At 36.9% G+C, this 24,019-nt stretch overlaps 2 protein-coding genes across 3 annotated transcripts; both read left to right on the forward strand.

Moving 5' to 3' along the window:
* Positions 1–10,613: 10,613 nt before the first annotated feature.
* Positions 10,614–20,603, forward strand: LOC118274949 (peptidoglycan-recognition protein LB-like). 2 transcript variants are annotated; one of them, XM_035592752.2, is made up of 5 exons: positions 10,614–10,772; positions 15,817–15,935; positions 16,514–16,748; positions 18,335–18,453; positions 18,916–20,603. In XM_035592752.2, exons 2-5 carry the CDS (start codon positions 15,863–15,865, stop codon positions 19,194–19,196), a joined length of 708 nt encoding a protein of 235 aa, XP_035448645.2. In that variant the 5' UTR covers positions 10,614–10,772; positions 15,817–15,862; the 3' UTR covers positions 19,197–20,603. The 2 variants fall into 2 exon arrangements, with proteins under 2 accessions (XP_035448645.2, XP_035448646.2); XM_035592753.2 differs by having other exon boundaries at positions 16,517–16,748.
* A 130-nt stretch (positions 20,604–20,733) lies between these two features.
* LOC118274982 (peptidoglycan recognition protein-like) lies at positions 20,734–23,378 on the forward strand. Its single transcript, XM_050696788.1, has 3 exons — positions 20,734–21,463; positions 22,438–22,556; positions 23,102–23,378. Exons 1-3 carry the CDS (start codon positions 21,201–21,203, stop codon positions 23,302–23,304), a joined length of 585 nt encoding a protein of 194 aa, XP_050552745.1. The 5' UTR covers positions 20,734–21,200; the 3' UTR covers positions 23,305–23,378.
* Positions 23,379–24,019: the final 641 nt, after the last annotated feature.

The raw sequence follows: 24,019 nt of genomic DNA on the forward strand, positions 1-24,019 counted from the left end.
GTAATCGCCGCCGCCCATGGACACCTGAAACACCAGAAGCGTTACAAGTGCGTTGCCATCCTTTTGGGAGTTAGAAACATATGGGTTGTTGGGGAATCGGCGATTGGGTCACCCGTAAACTCGCTCACACAACCAAATACAACGCAATCTGGGACTGGATCTTAACAAGACTTGGCTTAACATTAACTTTGTACCCTGTCTAGCCCCCTTAAGATAATGTCAAATTCTTCGTTAACCGTAGAGATTTTGAAGCTTCTGATTGGCTATGAGTTTCATGAACATTTGTATGACGAAAGGAATCGGAACGAAAGGAACATGGTTTAATGAACTCTGGGAAGACGCTCACTGGGACTGCGGACGATCCCTGTTAACTTTCCCCGTCCCCTTTAAAAAAGGAATAAGGAAACATTCGATATAAATGGATGAATCAAACAAAGTCCTTAGCGTTTGTATAAAATACAACTTTACAGGTACTAATATAGTACCTGTAAAGTTGTATTTTTACACCTTCCGTCTCTTATTATAATAAGTAGTATTTTACCTACTATTTTATTATACTAGGTAAATAAATCAATAAATAAAAGCCTCCCGATCCATTTCGATCATTGTTGCAAGTCTAACTAGACTAGCGTACTACGCAGGAAGTGCACAAGTGTATGCGCAAACACAGGTGCACTCTCTGAACGTGATGGGAGGGCAGATCGACACGTCCAGAGAGTGATGAAACACCGGAGGGAAGTTAGACGTAGGACCAGCTCGGAAAATGGCATTATCTATTTTTTTGTCCGATGTGGGAATTGAATCCGCGGCACAGCCGGTCAGGTGGTGCAGTGCAGTCATATTATACTATCATATACAAATAGGTTCATATTATAACTGTCAAGTGAGGCAGTCTTGGCTCAGGATTCAGTCAAAAACCAAACAAGCCTTATTACCAACGAAAAGCTCAAGAAAACCATCGTACTATTAACTAGATAAAGAAAACTGAATAAATGCCAATAAAAAACGGAATTGTTTACAAAGAAAAATAGCTCATCTATAGCAATGAGTCATAACAATGGCCCGCTGACTGCCCGGCTGACCGGTCAATAGGCAGAGCCGCGTGAAATTGGGGACTTATTCTGCGCATGAGTCATTTACTAGAGGTATTACACTGGTAAGTAAATAAGTCACTTTCGAATTACGTGACCGCTTAGCCTTCAGTAATGTACCTTTCGAATTGTACCTATTTCATTGTTGTTTGTTTATTTACTTCTTCTTTACATAGACCATGTAGTATATGGAACTAATTTTAAAATTTATATATTTAGCATGTGTTGTGTCTTACACGAAAGCTAAAATTCTTCTGACAATAAAATGTAATGACAAATAATGTAAAATTTTCTCATCGTTGACAACCTAGTCAAATTCAAAACGTTCAATTCTTCTCCCGTGTCACAACGCAGCCTGCCAGTGTGTGTCAACATCTAGCCTGCCAGGTGCATGTGATGAAACCTCATTGCTACAGTCTCCCCCTCTAACCTGAGCGAACGTCCCCGCGATCAGGTTAGTTCTTGCGTGGTCTACCCCTCCTACGTTTCTTTCAGCCGACGTGAGGAGGCGACTGGCGTACTCTATAGGTCGCTCGTCGGTCCCCTCCCCTGGAGTAATGCCGCTCCTAAAGCCTAACTGCTACTGTCAGTTCTGAGTACGAAAGGTTTCGTTTACAATTAGAGACCTAAATCTACACACAAACACTTCTGCACGTTTGTCTTTTTTGTTCCTAGCTGAACATTTCACGTGATATCTTGTATGCCGGCTTCGGCGTCTGACAGTGATGAGAAGTCGAATTCTTGGCTGTCACTAAACGGGTCTGTGTACGGGTAGTGCACGAGGACACAGTTGAAGTCCATCGAGGCTCCGCACCCGCCCAACAACTTCCGAATCTTAGTCTCGGAGTCAACATGGAGCGAAGTCGGAGCACGGCGTCCTTCCAGGTGGCGACGTTGTTGCGGGCGCCGCGCCACCACACGGTGGCATCGCCCTCTAACAGCATCGGGAGTCCCCGCAGCGCGTGATCGTCACTCACGTCCGCACAGCACACTCCTTGTATACCTGGACCGCGTCGATGAAGGCTTCTAGTACCTCCGGTTTTGAGAAGTACCGGTGAACCTCGTGGTACACTTTGCGAAGTTCCAGGACGAACTCATCTTGAGAAGTCCGGTGAACCCCGCGGTACACTTGGTGAAGTTCCAGGACGAACTCTTCTTGAGAAGTCCGGTGAACCCCGCGGTACACTTGGCGAAGTTCCAGGACGAACTCTTCTTGAGGAGTTACCGGTGAACCTCGCGGTACACTTGGCGAAGTTCCAGGACGAACTCTTCTTGAGAAGTCCGGTGAACCCCGCGGTACACTTGGCGAAGTTCCAGGACGAACTCTTCTTGAGAAGTCCGGTGAACCCCGCGGTACACTTGGCGAAGTTCCAGGACGAACTCTTCTTGAGAAGTCCGGTGAACCCCGCGGTACACTTGGCGAAGTTCCAGGACGAACTCTTCTTGAGAAGTCCGGTGAACCCCGCGGTACACTTGGCGAAGTTCCAGGACGAACTCTTCTTGAGAAGTCCGGTGAACCCCGCGGTACACTTGGCGAAGTTCCAGGACGAACTCTTCTTGAGAAGTCCGGTGAACCTCGCGGTACACTTTACTCGTAGTGATGTTCAGCGACGGTGACGATGGTGACTGCCATGAGGCGCCGGCGTTTCGACCGCGTTTCGTCGGCGCAACGACCGCAGCGTCTCTATTGGGCACCTAGTCGTATCCGCCTGCATTATGCCGGCACGGTCAGACGAGGCGCTGTGACAAGTTCGGGGGCCCGTACAGGACTCTGCTCCGTAGCTTCGTCGTCTGCCGTCGTCTGCCTCCGTAGCCTAGTTCGGGGCATGGTCGGCCCTACTAGCTGGGCGCCAATTTAGCATGTGTTGTGTCTTACACGAAAGCTAAAATTCTTCTGACAATAAAATGTAATGACAAATAATGTAAAATTTTCTCATCGTTGACAACCTAGTCAAATTCAAAACGTTCAATTCTTCTCCCGTGTCACAACGCAGCCTGCCAGTGTGTGTCAACATCTAGCCTGCCAGGTGCATGTGATGAAACCTCATTGCTACATATATTAATAAACTAAAGAATCCAAACAGGTTCCTTCTACTACCTGCATTAAGCAAGTGTGGTGATTAGTGTTCAAACCTTCTCCGTGCGAGAACTTTGGTCATCAGTTACCATATATATATAGGCTTTTGCGGTGTGTATGTGTGTATGTATGTGTGAGTATGCATACAACGTAATGTACTTTACAGCAGTTATGAATATCTCGTAGAAGGTAAGTCTAATGCCATATATTGAGCATACCTGCGGATAACCTAACGGATTACCAGGGGTCCAGTTAGAAGCAGGAGAATTTTTTAGCAAATGAAAAATCTCCAAATGCATTTTACCCTATAATCCACACATTACTCCCTACAACTCAAGATTCCTTGCTAAGTAGTCGCATTAATTTCATTGTCAACAACAATATGAATTCAAAACATTATTAGATAACATAATAATGACTCAATGACTCAACTCTTGAGAAAAAAGATACGAGGGGCTAAGGAAAACCTGGTTTTAGATCGATATCAAAACAACGACATTTATCTACATAATTTATCGAATCTATAATATATTGTATATTATCTGTGACGCATCCAATATTATTAAGTCATACAGCCTTTACATAATATGACTTGTCATTAAAAAAAAATACCCACCGTAATCTTGTGTGACAACCTTTTAGCTTAATTGTTCCTTTTTATAATGATAGGTTTTATATTATGATGTTAATTAAGGTTAAATGAATTTACCTAGATATTTTATTATTGTCATTATCAGTATAGTGGAGGACTAAGGGGGAGGCATTTGTTTGTGGACGTATCTCGGCTGGTGATGATGATGGTGATGATTATCAGTGTAGATGAGTCCGCTGCTATATAAAGGCTTTTCCCATCCCTTAATACCAGAACGGGTATGGACGTAACACCACCATTAGTTTATATCCTAAATGAATATCGATGTCCTCTCTCATCCATTCCATTATAGACTACTAGCTTCTGCCAGTGACTTCGCCCGCGTTTCTGTGGGGTAAAAAGTATGCTATCACTCAAACAAGTTCATACTCTATCCTGTACACCATCAAATTGCCGACGCGACGACGCGACGTCGCGCGTCTACACACGCTGCACATGATGAAGAATCCCTCAGTAACTCGGAACTAGTAGAGCTTTTCTCCATTAAACTAAAAATCTTGGTTTACTCACGTCAACCAAGATTTTTAGTTAATTAAATTTATCTCACGATAGTCATTATAAAAATAAAATCTGTTCAGTAGTTTCGGCGGGATTTGTGAGATAATTCTGATGTTTAGTGTTTAAGAAGGGGTTTGTCATTATATCCAAACTTGGGAGATCGCTTAGAGATCGCAGGTAAATAGAACTTTAACTACCTACATTATGTAGTGGGGTATGTATTGGGTTTTATTTGAATTGACTGCGACATTACGTTTGTTGTGTCTAATACGTACCCCACTACATCTAATACATACCCCACTATTTCAATTCTACGGCTATACAAATGTCTGCAGTTCGCCAATATTTACAAGAATAAAACTAAGCGACGAAACTAAGATTCAGTTAGTTCTATTTATATCGTAATGGTGCTCCCACACAGCAGTTATATAACGTTATACAACATTGTGTAACATCTATAACAGCATGTAACATACTCTACAACCACTGTTATAATTTGTTTAAACACAAATGTTATTGTTACACACTGTTGTATAACGTTATATAACCGCTGTGTGGGAGCACCATCTATACATATAATAAAATCGTAGAAAAGTGCTGTCTGTACATTGAAAATAAAAATAAAAAAAATAGCAGGGGTTATTGTTATGTCGATGTCGAACCCAAAAATGTAATTAACTTTTTTTTTGTCTGTTTGTCTGTTTGTCTGTTTGTCTGTTTGTCTGTTCGTCTGTGCGCGCTAATCTCAGAAACGGCTGATCCGAGTTGGATGCGGTTTTCACGAATATATTGTGGGATGCTTAAATTTACATTTAGTGTTTGTTTCATGTCAATCGGTTCATAAATAAAAAAGTTATGTCAAATTAAAGAATCACGTCGAACATTCTATGCTTATACCATTAATCTCCGCAACTATTTGACGGATTTGGTTGAAATTTGGTACAGATATAGTTTAGAACCTTAGAAAGGACATAGATATATTTTTATTTCAAAAATCAAAAAATAAAATAAAAATAAAATAAATATAAAAATAAAAATAAAAATAAAAATAAAATAAAATAAAATAAAAATAAAATAAAATAAAAATAAAAATGAAATAAAAATAAAATAAAAATAAAATAAAAATAAAAAAATAAAAAAAAAATAAAAAAATAAAATAAAAATAAAAAAAAATAAATAAATAAATAAAATAAAATAAAATAAAAAATAAATTTATTCCGGACATACAGCGCCATCTATTGTTCAATTTCGTACTTATAGTACGGAATTGAACAATGTCGGGCTGTTCCTATACTCCGTAGATAGATGGCGTTGATCGCGCAATGGTGTAATTACAATTGTTCAGTTCATGTTATTGTTTTAATTCATTGGAAATTTGTTTTTACAAAATAGTAAAAAGCAATGAAAAATATAACATAATACAACTTTTAGTACAAAGAAAGCGCTCTAACGGAGTATAGATAATTCTATGTCGATCGTTACACGACTTCGGTTCATGTTATTGTTTTAATTCATCGAAAAAAAGTTAACAAATAGTAAAAAGGTATGAAAAAAATTATATCAATATAATTAAACTTTTAGTACAAAGAAAATGCCCGAACGGAGTATAAATAAATAATCCAAGTTGTCTTTATCCTCGATAGATGGCGTTGGGATCGAAATAGATTGCGCTATGGTTTTGTTACAATTATTTGGTTGGGTATCGGCCGAGCGCTTCGGTACTATTGTAGAAAATGTGTATTATCAGTCGTATGATTATTTGTCTGTAGTGGTCCTGCTGTTTCGTATATTCTAAATTGGTTTCGTTGTATTTGTCAATTAATAAGTTTATTTGTTGGGTTTTCCTGGTTTTCTGGTTAAACTTTTTAACGTAGGTTTAGTTTGATATCGATTATTAGTAGTTACTGTAGTTAGTTTTTTTAATAAAATTGTAAGTCTAATTTATAAATTAATTAGATTAGATTTAAGTCGTTTCTTTTAAATTATTTAGTTTAAGCTTGGTTATTATAGCATAAAGGATAGGTTCTAATATAATTTCTTTTTTAATTATTATAAATTCGTAATTCGTAGCTTTCTTTAGTTTTAAGTTAGTTTTCATCTTAAGTTCGGAAAGATTATAATATTTCTTTAGTTAAAGTCCGTTTTTAAACTATTTTTTCAATGCCCTAAGTGAGTATACATCTATTAAAATCAAACGCAGAGCTCATTATGTTGATTTTTGAAGAGTTCCCTAGAATATCTTCCACATCTCATTTTTGAAAAGATCCCGCGAGATCGGGAACTCATCATCATCATCATCATCATCAGCCTATAGCTATGGGAACTATGTGGTTAAAACCAAAAATTTGCCGGAAGTCACTATTCCACGCGAACGAAGTCGCGGGCAAAAGCTAGTAAATAATAAAATAAGTTATAAAAACTCTTTCCGGTTTATAAATCATCTAAGACTTCTCGAAGCCGCTTTGATCGTTCGTTGCTGTCATTTTTGTCAGTCATTCTGATTGATTGAATAGAATTAAAATCAATTGCTTTTTATTTAATTAATTTGTTGTTTCTTATAGTTATTATTGTCCAAAGTAACCGTTCACTATACTATTGAAGCAAGTCTAGATGTATTCAGCTGCTAGCTAGCTTTTAGTTCGATGTGGAAAAAATAAATAATAGAGTTTTAGGTTAACATTCACACTTACATATTTTTAGGTTTAAGTTTTTTATGTACTATTTTTCTGTAACAACGATCTGAATAAAAAGCTACCTATATTATATCGGATTCAAAAATTGCACTAAAACCTAGATAGCATCAAGTATACTAGAAACGGCTACCGAGTAGTAGCGTCTTATTATTCTGAGACCAAATCAACATCAACAAAAGTTACATAACCATTCTTCGTGAAACATTTACTAAATTCACAGAAACGGGCCCCGCGCTGTCTCGAAATTCGGATGACATTATAATAAAATTGAATCCGTGGACCAAAACACATTGTCGTATTATTACACAAACCTGTTTATTCTTCGAACTCTGAGGTGTTTTGTTTTGCTGATACGGATTTTTAGGATACCCTAATATAAAATTTAGGACTTTTAATTACCATGAAGTAGCAAACGTGAACCCAGTAACACTTTTCTCCACCCAGGACTCGACCTTGTGTTTGGTAATCTGGTATATAATTTGGTAATGACTGCACGGTTGGTGCGGTGGCTGGGCAACTGGCTGCCGCGCAACGGGTAGCGGGTTCGATTCCCGCACGGAGCAACTCTTTGTGTGATCCACAAATTGTTGTTTCGGGTCTGGGTGTCATGTGTTTGTGAACTTGTATGTTTGTAAACGCACCCACGACACAGGAGAAAATCCTAGTGTGAGGCAATGTTTTAAAAAAAAAAATCATGCTTGAAGCACAGATATGTTAATTATCTCACAAGGTATGCTGCTAACTACAGAGACTAGTATTAAAATAGTAGTAGAAATATTACAATTACTAGTTTTCAGCCGAAAAGCTAGCCAAATAAAGTACTAACGGTTAGTACAAGTTTTCTTTACATACAACGAAAACGTAACGAGAGTCTTTCGGCGCTCTGATTGGTTGGTTCATTTGAGCAGTCCAACCAGCATTTTAAGTTTCGTTTTCGTCTAACGTAAAGCAAAGTTGTACTAAGGGTAAAGTAGCCTATATAACTCTCCAGCACCTCTATAAAAACTACTAGAATAAAAAGAGGATGTAATGTACTTCCCTCATACAAAAGATACGAATGAATGTTTACCAAGGAAACAATTGCCTTACGTACACATAAAGTGCAATGAGTAATGAACTGGAATGCACTATTGTTCTAACATAAGGGTAAAAACAAGGACCTGATGATTAGGAGCCCACATTTAAAACCACATATGCTTCACACATTATTTTGTTCTTCAATAAAAAAAGTCAAAGTCAAAGCATTTATTTCAATGAATGCTAAATTAGGCACTTTTGAAACGTCAAATTGTATTGTCCTAAAACCTTATTCAACTTACTGTAATGAACAGTTCAGTGCCCATAATACGAATTTGCTTTACGTTAAACGAAAAGAAATCGAGAGCGCTTTCGGCGCTTTGATTGGCCGGTGCGAACGAACCAACCAATCAGAGCGCCGAACGCGCACTCGTTTTCTTTAACGGTTCACTACTTTTTAACGTGACTCCATACTGGGGGTCTCCTTTTATTGTGTTGAAGATTACAATACTGAAAAAAATTGTACTCCTGTTTAGTTACTACCTTCCATTAAAGCCATGGCAGATACATTTAGAACATCTTATATATCGTACCGAAATGCGACAGAGTCATATGGGGTCAATTATAAAGGAAAAAATAAGCGAAATTCTCAGTACCAGTAGATTAAACTTACGCATGATAAACAACAATATAATGACATATATTGAAAACAAATATCACGCTTGTTGTTCCCCCAAAGAGTACAGAGTAGATCAAGACGCCATCTAAACATTTGAAATATTGTTACATTACTTAATTCCTTTACTAAAGAGAGGAGCTAGGGAACACCTAGCGGGTTTACCGGAGAACGGGGTGGTTTTAGTCAGTATGAGTCTAACATTTCCTCTCCCCTCGCCCAAGGCGAGAAAAATCATCGCATGAGTTACCACTCTTAAAAAAAGAGGACAAGAGAATCAATAAAAATGTAACAATGGCTTAGTTTAAGCTTCAATATTTTCAATTCTCACACATAATTTAATAAAGACTGAATAACCTCTGATTTTCTTTCGACATTTATTCTCAGAGCAGTCAGTTACGAAATGCCGACCTCAGCTTGATTTTGTTTTAAATGTTGACTTGTGCATGAAAGTCCTTTGTAGCCTATTTGCAAAAAATAATTCATTATTTCATTAATAAAAAGATAAGACTAATGTTCAATACAATTAAGTTCCTTAATAGGAAATCCCTAATCCCTATTTGTGTGCCACGGTCTCTCCACCACCGGACAGTCCCTAAACGGTGACATCAATTCATCAATGCAAATTAATTTTATCTGACCCTCAACGTCAAATGAAGCATGTTATGATTTTTATCAACGCATTTATTGCAATTTAATAACGTAATTAAGTACGAAAGCATGACATCCCCAAAATTATAGATTTCTGTATTGTGTTTTCTACTTTACGATTTTGTTGCAAGGTCGAAAATCTTGTGACTTCTAGGACATTGGCTTAGGCTTCGAAACTAGAAGAGCTTTTCTCCATTAATTTACTTGAGAAAACTGTGTTTTGTAGTTAATTTAGCGCCCATAGGGAAGCACCAGCTCGTAATAAAAATGATGGGACGTTTATGATAAGTTTTAGGATAGACCGACAATAATACATTGTTTAATAAGATACAGAATATTAAAGAGTCATAGAAGTTTCATAAAGAAATAACATTACGCCAATTCATCATCTCCATATCGGCCATAAGACGTCCAACTGCTTAACATAGCCGGGGTCTATGTTAAGACTGACTTCCAGATTGATCGGTAGCGGCTCACGCCAATTAAACTCCGTAAATAAAAACTTGGAACCTTTGCAAATCATTTTCAAAATGTATAGCCTAATACTATAACTTCGTACTAAGGATTTCGAATTTAAAATCGTCATTATTAGCCTCTATCTATAGTCCATGGCTAAAGCATGGACCTTCACTACATAGAAGAGTTTACCATAACCTCTACATTTAATAGGCAGGTTACTCACAGATCAGATCGCAATTTATAAGGGTCAACGTTTTTAGAGAGCGCTGCTACCCACGCTCAAGGGGTCCACAATATTGGATAGAGACCGCGGAGTCTTATTTCACCCGCAGGAAAAGTGGTAAGAATTGAACTCTACCGTTAAATCACTGTTAAATTGTGTGAATGTGTGAATAATACTTTGCCCACTCTATCCACGTTTTAACGAGAGAGATCTATTACTGGCTAATCGTGGATCACGACCGACTGTGTACTATTATACTATAGTCACTTCTAGAACTTCTAAACAATATAATTATACAAAATGAGGTGCTAATGTTGTACGTATTCATATCCAAACAACTGTTAAACCACGACAATTTATTTAAATGACAAACGGATTTTAGAATAGCAGTATTTACGGATAAATAGGCTTATAATTTATGCAAAAAAGGGGCTTAATTAGTAAAACATGGCGCGTGTTAAACATGTTTTGTTGTATAAAGTTTTTGGCTAACGGAACCACAGGTAGAAATGTGTATCGTTGAGTCTCAAGCGCAGGGGAATCACCTTAGTGAGGAAGTATCTATATAAAGTCCGCGGGGTGAATTATATACTATTTATACAGCATTCTGTCGTTGCGTGAGGACGTTGTATAAACCGTGTGTTTAAAACATCACCTTGTATATCAACGGATCTGTGTTCGATAATTGAATAATTGATTTTGTGAATCTGTGTTACGTTTTGTTTATTTTAATTGGTGAGTTTTTTTTGTTTTTTTTTTTAATAGTAATTTGGGATTTTTATAGGTTTATTGGTGTATTGTAATTTAAAAATATTTATGAGGAAAAATATTTTATTTTACTATTTCTGTACTATTTAAAAGATTTGGTTGTTTTGTCGGTTTGATTGTAAAAATTGGTCAATTAAAGAGCATGATGAATAGCCTTTAATATTTTTTTAACATATACAACGTGTAACAAAATGGGGGTATACATATCAAGTGCACGGTTTCTAGATAACATAACAAACGACACGGGAAGGGTTTTTTAAACAAATTTTTTCATGGTACCAAGTTATGAATTTTTCCAATCGCGCCGCCGCGCGAATCAAAATTAGGTAGACAGGTACTAGGCGATCAGATTGACAGAAGAAATGTTTCGTTATATTAGCGAGTGATCCCTGTAGTGTTGTGACACGTTTATATGATTTGAAACCAAGAACTATGCGATATCAAGTATTTGGTACTAATTTTTTTTTAAACGTATTTTAAGCTGAAACTTTGTATAGAGATTCTATTCAACCTGTATTCATCAGGGCTTCTTGATGTATATGGGTATTTTGTTACACGTTGTATAATGTATTGAAAAAATATACCTAGTTAGTCGAGATTCGTATGATTAATATTTACCTATGTTTATTATCACACACCAAATACGAATCAAAAGTTGAGATCATTCGATAATTATTTTTGTTTATCTGACAAGATTAAAAAAGAAGGAAACTTCTCACTCTAATTGTTGCAAAAAGTTGTTTGTTTTGGAGAACATTACAACCTCTAAAATCTATTAATATCAAACAATGTTTTTAAACCAATTTTCCTTATACATTAACATGTAAATTATCGAGGTAATTATGTTTACAAACATCGTATAAGTACACGTCATAATCAAATTAAAAAGCCCCTGTGGAAAAACAAAAATCTGTTCCACATGGGAATCGACTTTGACTACACGGTTGGAGCGGTGGCAGGGCAGCCGGCTGCCGCGTAACGTGTTGTGAGTTTGATTCCCACACGGAGCAACTCCTTGTGTGATCTACAAATTGTTTTTTCCGGTCTGAGTCTCATGTGTACCTATGTAAAAATTGTATGTTTGTGAACGCACCCATGACATAGGAGAAAATCCTAAGGTGGGGCAACGTTTTTATAAGAATAAAATCTAACCCCTAGTTCGCACATTACGCACTCGTTACCGTACAGACACTGCGCTAATTTAGTCATACACATAAGTACTATATATAGTTGGCTTATCGTCGATATGTGAACAATCCTGTAATGTACCTATGAGAGTGCGTAACCACATAATTAACATAATACACGTCCGTACCTATAGATCTATAAATACGTGGCATGATAAACTTTAAAGTGGATTTGTATTTTTATGTTTTTCCTTTTTTCGTGTTGAAAAAAAAATCCAAATAATCCTTTCTAATAGGGTATAAGCGACATTTTGGTCAAAAATGAGTTTATTATGCTATCCTACGTAAAATTTTCCGCTCTTTCGAATGCGCTTACTCTCATGGCTCTACGATGACATTTTTGGCGTTTATACCCTAAGAAAAAAATACATTTTCCTAGTATTCTTTCGACGACCGACGAGTTTAAACGGCTTTCCTGAACATTTAATTTTTTGTCTCTTATATACCCTATTTCCTTTTAACCGTCGATATGGTATTACCCTCTTGTGTAGAAGATATGACATAGTCCATCAGTTAATTGTTACTAGCTACAATGTGTTTGATACATTGTTCATCTATCGTAATCACCTATATCCGTATCCTTTGTATGACTTAAAGTCAAAGTTAAAGCCGCTCTCTGATTGGTTGGTTTTTTCAAACTGGCCAATCAGAGCGCCGAAGACGCTCTATTTTCGATTACTTACTTTAAACATAAAATCAAACTCATACTAAGGGTACGGGCAGCGTCAAAAGTGTATACTTTTTATTTCTATTAATGGCGTTACAAGAAACTCTTCTAGCAACGCTATTATAGCACCTTTAGTGGCGATTGCTTACCATCAGGTTGTGCATTGCTCGTTTGTCTGTATATCACATAAAAAATGAGACTTGTCGTTACCTATTTACCTATAGTTGAATTTTTATCAGAGGGAAAAAACTCCGAGGGCACAGCGCATAATTATATTAGGTATACGCAGTGCAATCTCCTTGCACACGTGTTCACTATTCAGCACAATAACAATGCACATTGTTGCATTTATCCTGTTGGATAAATGCTTATATATTATTAGTAATTCTTCATTCATATGCTGCCTCGTTGGTTGAGCGGGCGCAAGTGCGACTACCGGGTAAGCGGTCTCGGGATCGATTCCGGGTCGTGCAAAGTATTACTAGGCTTTTTTCGGTTTTTCGAAAATTTGTCAGTCAGGCACGGAGTCTGGAATTGTGCCCAGTACATGGCAATAGGCTCACCACCCCCTATTACATGGGACTTATAACACAAATAATGAAAAGTGGGTGTACATTGTACAGTGGCACTACAAGCCGTAATGCGCATCACTCACGCTCAAAAAAAGTACTAGTATTTCCGATTGTATTAATGCTTCTATATAATAAATATTACGTTTATATTTATGTCCTATATTAGGTCATATAATTACTAATTCATTCATGAAATAATATTACGTCACCTTTGTCCTTATGTACCTATGTAGTTGGAAGTTAAAATTAGTACCTACTAAATTAAAGTATATTAGGTCATTGAACGAGTGATTTAACCGTTGTTTCTCTTTAAATCTGTTACTCATCATGTCTCTAAAAGAAACCGTGTATTCATTTGTTGAGGAAAACGCATATATTAATCATATCATGTTATTTTTGGGACATAACATGGGATAAACATAATATGCCCATATTATATTTAGAGATGCATTTTTGGATAATATTACCCGAATAAGCCGGCCGATTTCGCCTGACTTATTATACCTAACAACAATAAATTACATTTGTTATATTTGATACACAACAAAGTATTCAAATTAATAAATAAATAATGGAATTGTGCCCAGTAGGTATAAGGCAATAGGCACACCCCTATTACATGGGACTTGTAATAGAAATTGAAAGTGAGAATTGAAAATTGTGAAAAGTGGATGTACAGTGACATTACGTACCATAATATGCTCCTTTGTGTATTCACACACACACTCCTTCAGGGATAAAAGGTGTGACGATACGATATGTACTTTTATAAAAGATAAGACGTATTTCTTTTTAATTAGAAAGGTTAAAAAGTCCGACTATACAGCTAATCATTTAATTAAACAAAGTAGTTAGTATTATTATGATGACAGATAATAGAGTGGACATTGATAATAATTGATCCCCCGCCGGTATGACGTATGAGACACGTCATGTGCGCGTGCGCGGATCTAATTAATTGTAACAACTAGTAGCGCACGTGACTCTGCTTGTTGTGATGTCTTGTCTTATACGTGCAACGTCACGCCTTTTATCCCCGAAGGAGTAGGCAGAGGTGCTCATTACGACACGTAATGCCGCTATACCATGTACACCCACTTTTCACCATTTGTGTTATAAGTCCCATGTAATAGGGGGTGAGGCTATTGCCATATACTGGACACAATTCCAGACTCCATGCTACTACTGAGAAATTTTCGAAAACCGAAAAAAGCCCAGTAATACTTTGCCTGACCCAGGAATCGAACCCGAGACCTCTTGTCCGGCAATCGCACTTGCGACCACTCGACCAACGAGGCAGTGTTGTCTTATAATAATGAGGAAAGTTATGCAGTTGGAGATGTGAAACAGATTTGTCGGTATAGTGCGCTCACTAATATAATTAACTAGCTTATATCAGCGGTTTCGCCCGTGTTCCCGTGAGATAAAAAGTATTCTATCATCCAAGTCAGCTCATACCCTGTCTGTATACCAAATTTCAACAAAATCCGTTCAGTAGTTTCAGCGTGATTGACGGACAAATATCCAAACAAACAAACTTTCACGTTTATAATATTAGTATGACTTACTTAATGAACGTGGCTGTTAATTGCTGGACTTTGAGCCTTATTTCTCTAGGTACATAAGATGAACCTTCTTTCTAGAATTAAACTATACAGATCTATCATGGTCTCTGCTATTGCTGCAAAGTTTATTTTATTACTTTTAACGTGACAAACAAAACAATATTTAACATAGTTACATACAATAATGTTTTCTTAAAAAACAGTCGTATTAAATTGAACCTTAAACATTTTAATGCTCAGTGTTAGATAATGACTTAACTATTGTGATTTTATTCAATGACAAACAAACAAACGCATCACAAAACATAGTATGTATATGTGTATATTTAGGTACTAATGCCACATTTTAAGAATTAATATAAGATAAGGAAGTATTACACAATAAAGCCATTTTGGTCAAGAATATTTATCTATTACACCAGATTTACGCCTGCGGTTTTGTTCGCGTGGCATTTAGAAAAGTTGTCTTGGTAAGGTCCCTGCGTCCTTTACAAATACTAATTAGGTTAAAAAGTATTACAAACTACAAAGCAAACAAGTATTACAAAAGCAAATAATATCGTGTAGTGGGTTCGATTCCCGCACGGAGCAACTCTTTTTGTGATCCACAAATTGTTGTTTCGGGTCTGGATGTCATGTGTATGTGTATGTATGTTTGTCAACGCATACACGACGCAGGTTTTTTAAATCACATTTTAGGAAATCTTACAGGTAAATTAAATGTAAAAAAAATATATAATAGGGCAAAATAGGGTCAATTCAAAGGTTTTCCAATTCTAATCTTTACTCATTCACAACGAACTTTTCCCATGTTTCTATTTCCCATAGACAATTTAGACGCCAGCACCCTAGTTCAGCCACCTATTCAATGCAAACAAACAGACAAACAATCAAATCTATTCTCTCTATAACATGAATATAGATACGAGTAAATACCTACATACGCATGTAGTACATAATTATATGAGAAAAGATAACATTTATCTACTACTTCTATTAGAGCTGTATATATTTTTTCAGTGCGTGCTACCAACTGATGGACGATAGAGGTTGAAGAATTAAAGCTATGATATATTATTTGGTGCTATCCTGTATTTCCCTGTGTGTCGGAGCCATGCCTACCGTAGTGGTTAATTATGGTAAGACTTTATTTTTTATTTAATTGAAAGATTTTTCTTTTCACCTTTTAAACCTTCTCTGGACTTCTACTAATAATTCAAGACCTATTAATTAATTTGCCAAATCGAGTTTTAGCGAGACTAATGAATGGCAATTGATTTTTATATTAGGTAGGTACGAATAGATAGATGTTTTAAAGATCTTTTTTTATGGGTGGCAGTTTTGAAGGTACTTTTAGTTGATATTTGTAATAGAGTTTCTAACGTTTCATTTTATATTTTTGTTCAATATTTTCTTTTTTAATAAATTGTTTTCACTTATAACATTACTATGTATTAATATTAATTTATTCTCAAAACACCTATTTCTATTTGTTAATCCATATTTAACGCTTAGAAAAAAATAATTAAAATTAGAAAACTTATCTCAAAGTTAATTTAGTATTTTTATATACAATCTTTATTTATTCATTTATTTATTAGTTTTAGCTGTTGTCGTCCCACTGTAGGGCAAAGGCCTCCGTAACCTACTTCCACTCCTCTCTGTATCTAAATCTAAAGATAATAGTATCTTTAACATATAAAAATATTCTTTACAGTAGAATCAACAGAGAATGAAGTGCACCCCTACAACTTTCCATTCGTGAGCCGAGCACAATGGCGGGCGCGGGACCCAGTGAAGACGAATCCCCTGAGCACGCCAGTTCCCTACGTGGTGATCCACCACTCCTACATACCACCAGCATGCTTCGACAGGGAGAAGTGCTGCGCAGCCATGAGGGGCATGCAGAACTACCATATTGATGACCACGGCTGGTGGGATATTGGATACCAGTGAGTATTCTTTATACTTTTGTTTGTGATTGGATTTTTTTTATATGAATAATTTTATCAATAGGTTCACCCCCCATTACCAGGGACTTATAATACAAATGGTGAAAAGTGGGTGTACATTGTATAGCAGCATTACGGGTCGATGTGCTCCTCTGCCTACCCATTCGGGGATAAAAGGCGTGACGTTGCATCATCAATAATTTTGACGTGTAAAAGTGTTCTTTTGTAGTCGATTTACAAAAAAAATATTAATTTATTTAGCCTTTCCTTCTCTTGGGCTTTGGATGCACAACCCGCCCATCCAAATAGTTTGGGTGCACCCAAAGCAAGAGAAAGATTACATCTGTGCTGAGGGCTTATTAGGTGTTGCCCTTTTTGGAAGCCATAGAATACATTATTTCAGCTTCATGCCACGCGCCAGTCTTCTGTAAAATCGTAGCATTCTTCCATATAATTATTGTATGAATACTACAATCCAGGTCAATATAATACTTATTGTAAACTATTGTTAAAGAAAAATATTCCAAGCAATTCAGATCATAATAAGTATTATTTTTATCGAAACTCTAGTATTTGCTACATACTCTACATAGTTTACTGTTGTTACTTATCTTGTTTGTAGAAGCAAAGTCAATAGGTATTATTGATTAATATTAACGACTGACGTCATAGTAATAAATTATCCTACGATTCATTATAGTAACGTATTATAACCTTCTACTGACTACTTTTCGTAGGATATGTAACAAAAATAATCTATTTACAAGTTGTAATATAAACATTCGTAGGTATAGGTATGTATATGTATAGGGCTTCAGAACAGCGTGGATACTGAAATTGTACTTGACAATACATGTATTGTGGCAATAGACTCACTTATTATTACTTTGTTCTTTTGACATACATAATTAAAATGTACAATGTACTTTTAATATTAGTAATTAAAAAAGGTGTGACAATATAATTATGTTTATAAAACTATATTTATGAGGTGTTATAAAATTATCCACTACGTCGCTAACCTCGGTCACCGGTGACCACCGCGTTCAATGTGTGTGTTAATACACATTGAACGCGGTGGTTAGTGATACAAAAAAGGTGTGATCATAGTATTATGTTTATGGAACTATATTTATAAGGTGTTATAAAATCATCCGCCACGTCTTTAATGGGAGGTAGTGTGGTTTGAAGAATATAATAGTGAAGAAATTCCGTACCCTGGACTAGTTAATTCAGTTTGAGAATGAGAAGAATATAATATAGAAGTTAAATAAATATTAACTCTACTCTGCATGAAGTGGTTCACAAATACGCACGATGCGATGAAAATAGATAGCAAATCTATTGTTTCATTGACGAAGCGACAGAGACAGTGAAAGAGATAGCTCTTTTATAACAAACTCATATGTATATTAAACAAAAAATATATATTTACGATTGTAGTCTTCAAACACAACAATACCTTCCATTACAGTTGTGGCAGGTACTTTAAAGCTACCTATATATTTTCTCATGGGGACTCTCTGGGGAAAATTCAGGGTCATTCCTGTATTTGTTTAATAAATAAAATTTTCTTTTGCCTACAGTTTTGCAGTCGGTAGCGATGGCGCAGCGTACGAGGGGCGGGGCTGGGAGACATTGGGTGCGCACGCGCTACATTTCAACACAGTCAGCATTGGCATCTGTCTCATTGGAGATTGGAGATGTAAGTATCTACCTGTACTAATACTGTTTGATTTTTATATGAGTTGAGAATCCTACAAGGCCTTTAGGATTTGACGTATTTGTAAATTTTGGAGAGTGACATTTCCTCTTAAGAAAGATGCAATGAAATCCTTGACTCCTCAAATCCTTGACTGTCTCGATGGTCGAGTGGTCGCAAGTGCGACTGCCGGACGAGGAGTCTCGCGTTCGATTTCCGGGTCGGGCAAATCATTACTGGGCTTTGTTCGTTCGTTTTCGAAAATTTCTCAGTAGTATCACTAACTCTAGAGTTGTGGCAATAAGCTCACCCCCCATTACGTGGGACTTATAACACAAATGGTGAAAAGGCGTGTATCTACCCCTGCCAAAAGGCGTGACGTTGTTGGTTGGTTGAAATCCTTGATTAAGCCAGATCCAGATAAATCTACTTTTAAACTAACCAACAAACTCCTGACCATTTCAGACGAGGTACCACCAGCACAGCAAAGGAAGACAGCGATGGCATTAATAGCAGCTGGAGTAGAACTTGGCTACATCAAACCAGACTACAAACTCCTTGGTCATCGCCAAGTGAGGGCCACGGAGTGCCCAGGAGACGCACTCTTCAATGAGATCAAGACTTGGGATCACTTTTCTCCGTACCCGAGTTCTCATTTAGATCTCCTTGATATTAAGGAGATCCCTGAGTGGGTAAAACAAACGATTAGAGGGGAGAATACTACGATACATGATATTCCTTCGTAGATATCTTTTTAATATGTTTTATAGGACAAATGTAGTGGGATTGTATGTAGTTTTATTTAATATTGGTCTTTACGTAGACAAAGGACCGTAGTGTCTTTTTTACCTATGGAAAGATAGAGTCTTACTAAAGTCTGTTATATCAGTTCGGTATTTAAAAAAAGAGCAGGATTTTTTTAAAAAGCTTTTCATTTGTTTGGGTCCGCCTTGGGTGAGGCGAGGGGGAGTGTCAGACTTTTACTGACTAAATACCACTCCGTTCCTACTGCTTTTCGAGCCGGAGCTCCGGTAACTGGCTAGGTAGTCCGCAGCTCCGGGTCGGGAGATTACATAGAACTTAGAAGTTATATTTATTAGAAAAGGATTAAGTGTAAGTGACCGCCGCACTCAGAGTAATTTCATCGTTACTTAAACCAGTCCTTAGCGATTGTTTTCAAAACAAAATTGTTATAAAGGAATAGTTTAAGTAATCAACAAATGTTTCTGAGTACGGCAGTTACTCCTAAATATAACAACCGATGTTCAGCAGTTGAAAAACATAGCCAATATATTCATGTTAAGCCATCACAATCTGTTCATGCATTATATTAATTCTTAGCACTGAAATCAAAATTTACATAAAAGCACAAAATTATGTACAAATTATTATAATTAGATAACTGCCGAGCTCAAAGACATTTAATGATTACTTAAACTATTTCTTAGTAACAACGATTTTGTTCCAAAAATTGCTAAGGACTGGGTTAAGTAACCATTAAATGACTCTGAGTATGGTAGCAAGACTCTCTTAGTGATTTTTGTCGTAGAAAAATTATCCAATCAAATTTTTACAGTGTGACATTTTAAGGTTTTTGTAATGTCGTAATTTTAAGTAGTTATAAGTAGACTCTATTTACTACCTCGTTATCAAATTGGGAATTAGCACGGAGATATGTTTCCGAAATTATATAATTTCTACAATACCTACACAAATATGCAATATTGAAATATGTATGTATCGATTTTATCTTTCTGTCTAAGGACTTGTTTCACAATGTCTTGATAGCCGCTATGTATGAAATAACTTTGAATTAAGAACGTAATATGCACACTCTTTTGATGTGAGAATTCACACGTTTTTAATGGCATCTATAGTTTGTTCTATCTATATGCCAATTGGTAGCCTACCTATACAATATTTTCTGTTCATATAACTTCATAAAGTGAAAAATAGGTTTGATATTATAATTATAACTTATATTTTATCTATAATAGTAATTAATATTTCTGTTAAATATAACTAAGGCTGTGATTACATTGTAAGTGTTATTTTAATTCGTACCTCTATTTAGCTTTGTATATTTATCTTACAGTCGTAAGTGTATTTAATTTTAAGATTAGAAATTAGAAAATAAATTATTCGTTTAATTATATATCGTTTTCATTAATTTTATGGTATTTTTCCAATATTTAACACCATCAGGTAAGTCTCAACTCAGCCAATAAGATTTTTATGGTATAAGTCTGTAAACGAGCAAACGGATTACCTGATGGTAAGCCATCGCCCCCACTCATGGACACCCGTAATACCAAAGACCTTTCTGAATCTTTCCAATCCCCAATGCCAAAATAACCTTTAAATTCTTAACCTCAAAAAGGCCGGCAACGTACTTGTGACGCCTCTGGTGATACGGGTGTCCATAGTCGAAGTCGATTGCTTATCATCAGGTAATTGGCTCGTTTGTCGGCTTACACCATAAAATAAAGTCATCACTTATTATTTTCTCGTATCGGATAGTCCTTGGGGAAATGCACAGGAGTGAAACCAAAAGGAAACACTAGTTCTCCAACTTAATCAAAACGTAAATCAGCCATTAATAATTAAATCAATATTTTTCACGGAAAGAATTCTTTATCCATTGTCAATTTAAAACAAGATGGCTACTCTATTTAAACACAAATTAGACGCCAATTCCCCGCGTAAACTCGCCTCACGCAGTCACAAAAACGGTCTTAAAGTTAATAAAAATGTTATATTATTACCAGATATTTCTATTAACTGTTTTAAAACTAACTTGTGGCGAAGAAACCCCTTATACTCTTGTGTCGAGGATCGGTTGGCGAGCAAGAGAAGCAATACAAACTCAACCATTGAAGCTTCCAGTTCAAATAGTTGTTGTACATAACACTGCTACCAGTCCGTGTTTGGATCAGGAATCATGTTCTTCCATGATGCGCAGGATACAAAGGCACCACATGGACGTTAAAGGGTGGTGGGATATTGGATACAGGTAAGTATGTATAACTTCCGAAGCTGCGGACTACCTAACGGGTTTACCGGGGCTCCGGGTCGAAAAGCAGGAGTAGGAACGGGGTGGTTTTTAGTCAGTTAGAATCTGACACTTCCTCTCGCCTCGCCCAAGGCGGGAGAAGTAATTGGATAATTTTTCCCCCTCAAAAAAAGTATGTATAACTTAGAACGTATTTAAATAGTAAGTAGTAGTGAGTAAGTAGTAGACAGTAGACTTTTTTTGCAACGGTCCGCCTTTTATCCCCTTTTTTTTTTACCCTGGAAAAAGTACTTTATGTATCGTCCTCCCGTCGGGGGACGGGAGGGATATGTGGGACTCTCCGGGAGAAGCCGGCATACCCACTAAAAAACCCAGGAGCACACCCGCATCGCCATTTAGGGGGTCTGGGAGACCGGCTGAACCTTTACTACCAGTACCCCCTCGGCGGAGCCCACCTGTTGTGGCAGGCCATTACAAGCCCCTCCCTAGCATGGGAAAGGGGCATCGGGAACTGTCGTGTGCTAACCGCTCCCATCCCTCGAGAGGTGAGTAGTGCAATGCAGGTGTAGGCGCCCCCGCGCCTAGCACCCGCTACTCATCGCCTTTTATCCCCTAACCTAACCTAACCCAAACCTAACCAAACCTAACCCAAAACTTTTGCTAACGTAAACCTAACCTAAACCTAAACCTAAACCTAAACCTAACCTAACTCTGCTCGCTCAGCTTGGCTCTGGTTTTTTTTATTAAACCGATTTTCAAATTTCGTTGCTCATTATTTTTAATGGTATTAACAGACATTAACAGCAGCACTCTTTGGTAATCCGTAACGCAAAACGTTACTCTACGATCTCAAACCGCCTGGTGGACAAAAATTCAGGTTATACAGATGAGGGCTGTAGTCTAGGGGCGAACTGTCGGCGATTGCTGATGATAATGATTTGACTTTGACTTTGATACACACTTTGCTGTTTCAGTTTTTGTATCGGAGGCCAGGGGACAGTGTATGAGGGTCGTGGCTGGCAGTATATGGGAGCCCATGCCCTGCGGTTCAACGAATACAGCGTAGGAATTGCTTTGATTGGCAGTTGGACTGGTGAGTAATACCATACAATATTAGTAGATGTATTTTTAGCATACGGTGAGATTGCGGGAGAAAAGGAGTGAGAAATGGTGAGAGTCAGAGTGAGAAGTTTCCTCATTGAAAGAGAAAGAGAAAGAGAAAGAGAAAGAGAGAGAGAGAGAGAGAGTTAACGCGTGCGGTGGGTAAAGGATTTTGTATATGTATTATTTACAATTCTTATATCGTCCCGCCTTTTTATCTCCGAAAAGGTAGGCAGAGGTGCACATTATGGCACATTATGGTGCACATAATGCTACTGTACAATAAACACACACTTTTCACTATTTATGTTAAGTCCCATGTAATGGACGAACCGAAACTGAAACCGACGTACCGAGCACATTTTCAGACTCCGTGACACTACTGAGAAATTTTTGAAAAACCGAAAAACGCCCATCTTTGCTTTGCCCGACCTGGGAATCGAACCCGAGACCCCTTGCCCGGCAGTCGCACTTGCAACCACTCGGCCAACGAGGCAGTCAGTAATATAATTTACAATATTTATTCTCATTTCCCAGTCGAGCTACCTACTAAAGAGCAACTGGAGACCTTGAAGATTATAATCGAACATGGCGTGCAGCAGGGTCATATACACCCAGATTACTTGCTCGTTGGACATCGGGATATTAGAGACACCCACTGTCCGGGCGATACGCTCCAAGCCGAGATATCACAATGGCCACACTACTACCTAAACTATAATGGAACGATTCAATTGTAAGGTTTTTATGTGCGCACTTAAATTAATGTGTAATTGCAATTGAGATTTATCAAAATACATATAGTTGAAATATTGAGATTTCTTTTGAGACATAAATAGGTGTACCTATATTTAATTTAAAATAACTAACAGACAGTTACTTTAGTTTAGCAATACATTAACTTCTCTAGAAGTCATAAAAATGGTGATATTTTACTTGAATTAATTATATTTTACTGTCATAATATATATTTTTTCTCTTTATATATCTTTGTTTCTATAATTTTTGTTACTATTTCAATTGTGATAATACAACAAAATACAACGTCATGCCTTTTATCCCCGGAGGAGTAAGCAGGAGTAGGCAGAGGTGCACATTACGGCTGGCAATGCCGCTATACAATGTACATTATACACCCAGTTTTTACTATTTGTGGTTATAAGTCCCAGTTGCAATTGTGAGTTCACCCTAAATAGCTTGTTTATATGAAATTTGTATTTAATAACTTAAGTTTGGCCTAATAACTTTTCTATCGTGCAGGCTGTGTTAGCCTTTAACCGATTGTTACACCGGCAAATGTATATTGTAGACCGATTTATAAAATGTTATGTGTATACTGTCGTTGGCTGAATCTTATATAAATAAATAAATTATATTTTTATGACTTGACAGTATAATAATAAAGTCAAAGTCAAAGCATTTATTTCAATTAATCCTAAACTAGTGGTCGCCTAG

Source organism: Spodoptera frugiperda, chromosome 11, assembly GCF_023101765.2.
Source record: "Spodoptera frugiperda isolate SF20-4 chromosome 11, AGI-APGP_CSIRO_Sfru_2.0, whole genome shotgun sequence".
Classification (NCBI taxonomy): Eukaryota; Metazoa; Arthropoda; class Insecta; order Lepidoptera; family Noctuidae; genus Spodoptera; species Spodoptera frugiperda.